Source organism: Tachysurus vachellii, chromosome 2 (genome assembly GCF_030014155.1).
Source record: "Tachysurus vachellii isolate PV-2020 chromosome 2, HZAU_Pvac_v1, whole genome shotgun sequence".
Lineage (NCBI taxonomy): Eukaryota > Metazoa > Chordata > Actinopteri > Siluriformes > Bagridae > Tachysurus > Tachysurus vachellii.
Window position 1 is genome coordinate 27,620,810 of NC_083461.1, and position 7,497 is coordinate 27,628,306.

Here is a 7,497-nt window from a genome sequence, read left to right on the forward strand (position 1 = left end):
CAACATAAAGAAGACACAAAACACTAAATTAAGGTGATGAAAGGTTTTGAATTGTTTTGGGGAAGTCATGGCCTAATGGTGAGAGAGTTTGACTACTATCCCTAAGGTTGTGGGTTCGAGTCTCGGGCCGGCAATACCAAGACTGAGGTGCTCTTGAGCAAGGCACCGAACCCCCCCAACTGCTCCCCGGGCGCCGCAGAATAAATGGCTGCCCACTGCTCCAGGTGTGTGTTCACGGTGAGTGTGTGTGTTCACTGCTGTGTGTGTGCACTTTGGATGGGTTAAATGCGGAGAACAAATTCTGAGTATGGGTTACCGCACTTAGCCGTATGTCACGTCACTTCACTTCACTTAATAACAGAATGTCTTTTTTTACTAACGGGATTTGTGCTTCTGTAAAGAAAAGGTGTCCATGGTGTGAAGGATACGTTGCCTAAACACTCACCTGCTAAACTTACAGCTCGCTTTAAGTGTTTTCCTGTATCCAAAAAGTTCTACACTCTGGCAGAAAAAGTTCTTGAATTGTTCCTTGAGTTTTAGCTTCCAAAAATATGTTTTACTATAAAATACGTTTTTTGTTACTGCTACTACAACTGACTTCATTAAAGTTCTTAGTTCCACTTGGAAATCTTCATCAGAGTACTTTTTTATAAATGCCTTTTGGAGTTCTAAAACCCTTTACATGTTCCAACCAGCGAAGCCTTAAGAGCTACTTACCATAAGTGTGTAAACATTAGTGTTTGTCAAGTTTGAGTGCTGATTTGTTTCATTAGACGTTACCTCTTACAGGTAAATAAAAAAAGACTCTTAAAAAAGTAGTTTAGAAATATTTTTATTCATAAACATCAGTCATAAAAATAACAAACATCAAAGTTCATTCAAAGTACTTTGTATAAACTGTCTTAATATATACAATTTTTTTCTCCCACTATAGGAAGAGATTAAAAATAATTTAAGGCAAGTTTCCCATAAAAATCTCCCCTGTTGTTCGTTCCTAGCTTCTTTCATTAGTTTTTTTTTTAAACAAACTACAATACAGTGATGTCCTAACTGTGATAAGACACCTTTTACCTTCATGTAGAAGAACTAGTGGAAAAAAAACAGAAAAGAAAATGCAGCAATGTGTGCTACCTAAGTTACTCAACAGCAATGTCCAGCCTGGTGCTATTCTAGTCTTCATCACATTACACACTACAAAGAGCCATGTGAGCTAGATGATTCATAATTCATTCATTTATGTACATACACAAACTAGGGGTCTGTCAAACAACGAAACACGGGTTCTAAGTGGACAGAAATGCTTTGTGTCTCTTGTAAATGTAAACTTGTACACTTGTTCAGGAATTCTTAACTCTTTCACGCTTTATTTTTAGGTGTGGAGGTCTGCTTTTTATTTCCCTTTAATATACAGCAGGCAGGAAACACTGTGAGTTCAAAAGGTTCGAAATAAACTGTCATCTTAACTATTCAGACAAACAGAAAAATACAAAAATACAAATAATCATACATTGCCATATAAATATATTTATTTTTGCACTGACAGCTGTAGTAGAATAACTTCCTTATCAAACAACACAATTTACCATTCAATCAATAGCATTGCAATGAAATAAAACACGTAAATTGACACTAATTTAAGGAAAAGGAAAAGGAACCTCTTGGCACATATGAACCACAAGTCGTGGTGTGTCCAAGTTCCAAAAGGTGAAAAAGCCACCACCATGATGTACTGTAGAAACGAGGTAAAGTCTCACTTCTGCAGTGAGGCATCAATTATTACATTAGCTTATTAATCATCATATTACATGAACAGTAAACATGCAATATCAAAAAGCACAAAAGTTGGAGAGAAGTGCAATACGATCCAGCGCAAGAAAATAAAATAAAGTTAGGAAGAAAGGAAGGTAGAAAGGAATGAAGGAAGGAAGGAAGGAAGGAAGGAAGGAAGGAAGGAAGGGTGGAGAGAAAAATAAAATGAAAAATAACTAGATTTAGGAGCTGTTCCAGAGTCAAGGTGCTGAACTGCAGCTCGAAAGCGTTTGGCTGCTCTGCAAACAACCTGGAGCACAAAAGTTAAACGGTTAAAGAGTTTATGCAGTTGCTGCACACAGAGCAAGCATCATGAAGGGCATTTCTGTAGGGAAGATCCCCCTGTTCCCTTTGAAAGAAAAAACTTCTGGCACCCTTGTACAACTCGCTCCTTTGCCTAAAAACATTCTCCATCCAGTTCCTCCAAATCAAAGAATAAATAAATAAAAACGCATAAAATAAAATAAAAAAAGATGTTTTGTCTCTGATTCAATGTGATGGACTAATATGAGTAGAGGAAGTAGTTTACTATGAACTGTCCATTCATATTTCCACGATATTAAAGGCCCTCTCTGTAAAAGTGTGTCTGTCCCCTCTGGAAGGTGAACATGAGTTAGTCTGTTTCGCTAAGAATTAATTTTAGTTTAAAACACAACTCCACCTGGAAAAAAAAGAGAAAAAAACATGTGCACACTATAAACTAGGTTCCATTAGGATTGTTCATATTGGAACCATTTCAGTTTTTAGGAACCTTTCCAACGAAGTTCCTGTGGGCACTTTAAAGGATTCCGTGCATTAAAACCCATAAGAAATATTCCAGGAACCTTTTTGTTTTGTGTGCAGGGTTTTTTGTGGGGAAGAGGGCAGACAAATTAAAATCTAAATAATAATAATTAGAAGTACATGCGCACAGTGCACGTTGAGCCTCCGACTAAGAACCTTAGCAACCGTGGATCTTCCCAAGATCGTGTGCACACCAAATACAAAGCGCATTTTGGCACCGGATTTTGGTTTTACTCGTTCTTCAGATGGCCTCGGGGAGAGCGAAGGGCCAAGCGCCGAGCTCTTGCGTCTTCTCCTTGTGCCGCAGGTGCACACGGCCGTGCCGCTTGCGCTCGTCGCTGCGCGCAAACCTCTTCCCGCACACATCGCACGCGAACGGCTTCTCGCCGGTGTGCGTACGCGTGTGCGTGGTGAGGTGGTCGCTGCGGCTGAAGCTACGCGCGCACACGCGACACCGGAACGGCTTGTGGCCCGTGTGAATTCGAATGTGCCGGTTGAGCTCGTCCGAGCGAGAAAAGCGACGGTCGCAGGAGCCCATCGGACACGTGAAGGGCTTCTCCTTGGCGGTGGAGGAAGAACCGGAGGCGGCGGCGCTGCTCTTGCGCTTCGGCGCGCGTGCGCGGCTTGGTGCCAATGGCTCCGGGGGAAGCAGAGTGGAATACAGGAGCGAGTCGATGGTGGAGGTCGCGTAGGTCGGAGGCTCGCACTGTCCCGGAGCAGGGATGGGCTGGAAGTTTGGAAACACACCCGGTTTCAGGAGGCTATTTGATGGTGCGTCCATGACAGAGTAGTTAAACGCAGGAGCACCAAAACTCTGACCACAAGCATCCCCGAAGCCTTGTTCCTGCTTAATTCCGGCTTCCACCTTAAACTCTATGTCAGGGCTGGACAGCGAGTCCAGCAGATCTTTCATATCCACCTGATGATGCTGATGCTGCTGCTGCTGCTGATCGGAGGAAAAGTCGCCAGATGTTGGAAAACCGTAAGTGTCAGTTTTCCCGAAGGAGTTCCACTCGTAATAACAGCCTCCGCTGTTCTCAAACTCACTTTTCACGACCACAGGGAAGGTCCCAGGCTCAGAGGATGGAAGTTCTTGTGGTGCATTTGGGGTGGCGTTTTGCTGTTGTTGCTGCTGAGGCTGAGGCTGGGGCTGCTGCTGCGCTTCTGGAAGTGGGCCCGCGGAGATGCCCACGATCTCGGTGATCATGTTAAGCAGCGTTTCCGCGCTGCAGGGGGCGCCCTGACACGCCTCCACGTAGAAACTGCCCGAGTAGGACAGCGAGGCGTCGTAGCTTCCCTTAGGGCCGTGACAGGAGGAGTATTGATCCGCGCTGGTGGGCTCCGTTTTGGGAGTGATTGTTGTATCTGTAGATAATGGCGGAGGAGGACAAGAGAAAAAAAGAGGCGTCATTAGCGTAGAGTTAAAGATGAATCTTACAGCATGTTACATAAAGTAGTAAGCAGATGCGCACTATGGTGAAATTCATGGATAGGAATAATACACAAGGTTGATGTTATAGGACTATTCCAACCTTGGTGAGAGTGAGACATCATTCCACAGCGTCAAGGCTCAATGAAATAGATAATGCCTATACTATGGCAAGGGCTAATTCAGTTAAAAATATCAAAAATATACACTTAATCTTCGTAACAGCATAGCAAAGCACAGCTATAATCCACACCCTGTAAGACAAATCAACTTCATGAAACAGACCGATAGAATCCGATCTATGGCGAACTCACCGTGTGCAAACTGAGTAGGTGCTGTGCGCTCAGCGTCCATAAAGACATCCTGATGCTCCTTACTGTCCATCATCCCGATGGCTGAGTCGTTACAGGTGTCAAACTGGGGGTAGAAAGAGTCCTGAGAGTTCAAATCGACGTTATTGAGCATGTTTTCCAGAAAATAATAAAAAAAAAAGTAAAAGAAAAAAAAAGCAACGAGGATATTTGAATATCCGGTCCAAAAATGTTCTTTATGGAGAAAATCTGGAGAATAAATATAAACATGAAATTCACAAAATGTCTCTTCTCTGCAACAATCAAGTTCGTAATAGATCCGTAATGCGTGATAAGGTCCTGTAGAAACAATAAAAAGTGAATAATAATCAGGAATTCCCCTTTTTTATAATAATGTCCTAGATTTGTGCGACTCGCAGTTGGATGTTCCTTCGCTATCTGTTGCTGCGCTCCTCTCACCCACAGCCGCTTTTTATACCCCTGAGCTGGAGGCTCAGCCCTCCCTCTCTCATTCACCGCGTGCTGGGAGAGGATTCCCCCGCTGCGTGGCATCTTCATGCCCATACATGGACACGGAGGATGTGACGGGGTTTCCCCTCCCCTTTAAAAAAAAAATGAAAGTAAGAAAGAAAAAGAAAGAGAGGAGAGGTACTGTACGCTCATCACGCTTCCAACAGGTCTCTGGTAAGTTGTGTCAGATTGCGCTATAGCATTATTACGCTCTCAGACCATAAAGGCACCTTTAGTACAACATTTCCAATGTCAGTGTGCCTGACATTCAAGGTGAAAGGTACAAAAGAGCAATAAGCTTAAATATTAATATAAAAAAAAATACAAAGCAGTAATTATGTGATAGTGAATTTATTTATTTATTTGTTTGTTTGTTTGTTTATAGCATACTAGTATATAAAGTACAACTATTAATACTACTTTTTTCCATTGGTTTAATTTTATTTAATCTGAATTGTAGCATCGTTTTTGTAATATTTTAGGAGCAATATTCCGTTCTTCTTCTTCTTCTTCTTCTTCTTCTTCTTCTTTCTCACAAGTATTTTGATGACACACGGTATGAAAAACTGCAGTGTTTCATTAATCAGAAAGACTGAATAACTGTAATAATATTGATTTTTTTATATATGCAAATATAAATTTGACACTGAAAATGTAACTGTTTCCAGTTTGTACAATTTGTAAGAAAAATAGATATATAATATGATATTATGATATCCATGTGTACTGTACAATAATGTATCAAAATATCAATGCTAATTAATCCCCTTTAATGATGAACAATTAATACCTAAATCCATCGATTTATTTGCCGGAATTGAATATAAAAGCATAAGAGTAGTTAGCAGTGTAATAGAGTCACTTCACCACAGTTTTGCTGAACGACTGAATCCCAGATAAGTCGCAGATCTCTAAATATAGAGCAAAGAGTGTATGATGTCTTTATACCATGGACAGCGACATTGCTCAGGCTCTTCTTGACTCCACAGCAGCCATCTTCAAACATGTTTTTTGGAAGTGATCTGATAGGCTACAACAAGTAAACACCACTGCCACACTAGACAGGCTTATAAATTGAACTGAGGGGTTGTTATTGAAATTCGAAAACCAATCATGTTTCAATAGTCTTTGTAACATTGTTCCTGGAGACATTCTTGCATTTCTTTCTGCATTGTTTCTCCTGAACTCTGTACGTTAGATCTTCTGTAACTTTTTGCAGCCACAGAACCTTAAAATAAATTGCACAGATGTCTTTAAAACAGATCTTTAAAAATCAATCAATCTATCTATCTATCTATCTATTTATCTATCTATCTATCTATCTATCTATCTATCTATCTATCTATCTATCTATCTATCTATCTATCTATCTATCTATCAGTAGAAAGTATAAATCAGTATATATCAAGTTAAACATTATTTATTCAAAGGTCTACTTGCTTGTATATTGAAACCAGCTTGGTTTTTGTTCCCTTCATTTCTGTCGTTGGAGCAAAAATGTAGAAGAAATGGTTGAATGAATGAAAGTAAAGGAAAATAAAATTTGATCAAATAAAATGAACATAAATCCAAAGTTATGAGAAGGAAGAAGTAATGTAATGAGTACATTATAAACAGAGAAATAAGTATAAAATGAAGAAATAAATTAATAAATAAAAATATAGAAATAAGTAAAGGACAGAAAAAAGAAAAATAGATTATGTAAATGTCATTGTTAAAGCATCAATTCATTTGACAACAGACCAAGAAAATGTATTATTATTATTATTATTATTATTATTATTATTATTATTATTGTTGTTGTTGTTGCAATAATAATAACAACAATACTACTACTACTGCTACTACTACTACTACTACTACTACTACTACTACTACTACTAATAATAATAATAATAATAATAATAATAATATGATGATGATGATGATGATGATGGAACTGGAAAAATTTTAGAACGTGAAATATGTGTAAAAAAGTAATCTGTTAAAAAAAGTTAAGAAATTTGTTCTGTTAAGAAATTAGATGAATCTCCATTGCAACACAATGCTACAACTTTGCATGGTCTCTGAAATGATGACTTCTTCACTCTACATAGTGACACCATAACTGTGGCACTTTATCCATCAAAGCTGATCTGTGAATGTGAAGTGAATGAAAGGCCTTGCATTAAACCTGTTTCCATGCATGATATTAAAGAGCAAAAAAAAAATCAAATCAAATCAATCATCAAACAGGATGTGTGTCAAGCGTTCTTCATACTTATTATGATAATGACACAATCGGGCTCGTCTCAAAATGGCAAATAAGTCTGACATTCTCTGGAGCAAATCATTTTCACCGTGGTAATGTGCTCTTATCTGAGGGCCCGGTGTGTTGCCTCTCTTCCAGTCGACCTAAATCTATTAAGTAGTTCATAACACTGAAGCTACTGTGGCGCTAACTGCAGAGCAACACTCACCTCTCGCCTCTGCAAAATGCCACCAAGCTCCGTAATGGCATTATGTAATGCGCTGCACTTACCAAGATTAATACACAGAAGTATAATGCAACAGGGGTAAAAGTGTAAGGACACAGACGTGTTGGTATTTATTCTGAAGCCTGATTTCCAGTTGACTGATGCTGCCGCTGACTCTGAGCCAGGAAAGCTCCAGGAT

General features: G+C 39.4%; 1 protein-coding gene across 1 annotated transcript; it reads right to left on the bottom strand.

Moving 5' to 3' along the window:
- Positions 1 to 1,102: 1,102 nt before the first annotated feature.
- Positions 1,103 to 4,756, bottom strand: LOC132860508 (early growth response protein 1). The gene is made up of 2 exons (XM_060891765.1): positions 4,336 to 4,756; positions 1,103 to 3,957 (listed from the first exon to the last, which is right to left on the bottom strand). Exons 1-2 carry the CDS (start codon positions 4,484 to 4,486, stop codon positions 2,834 to 2,836), a joined length of 1,275 nt encoding a protein of 424 aa, XP_060747748.1. The 5' UTR covers positions 4,487 to 4,756; the 3' UTR covers positions 1,103 to 2,833.
- Between the last annotated feature and the right edge of the window lie 2,741 nt (positions 4,757 to 7,497).

What these genes read in the sequence shown, in the direction of transcription:
- LOC132860508 (XM_060891765.1), bottom strand. Translation starts at nt 4,486, where the DNA reads ATGCTCAATAACGTCGATTTGAACTCTCAGGACTCTTTCTACCCCCAG. An exon ending in ACCTACTCAGTTTGCACACG is followed by an intron (nt 3,958 to 4,335) that starts GTGAGTTCGCCA and finishes CATTATCTACAG; the next exon opens with ATACAACAATCACTCCCAAA.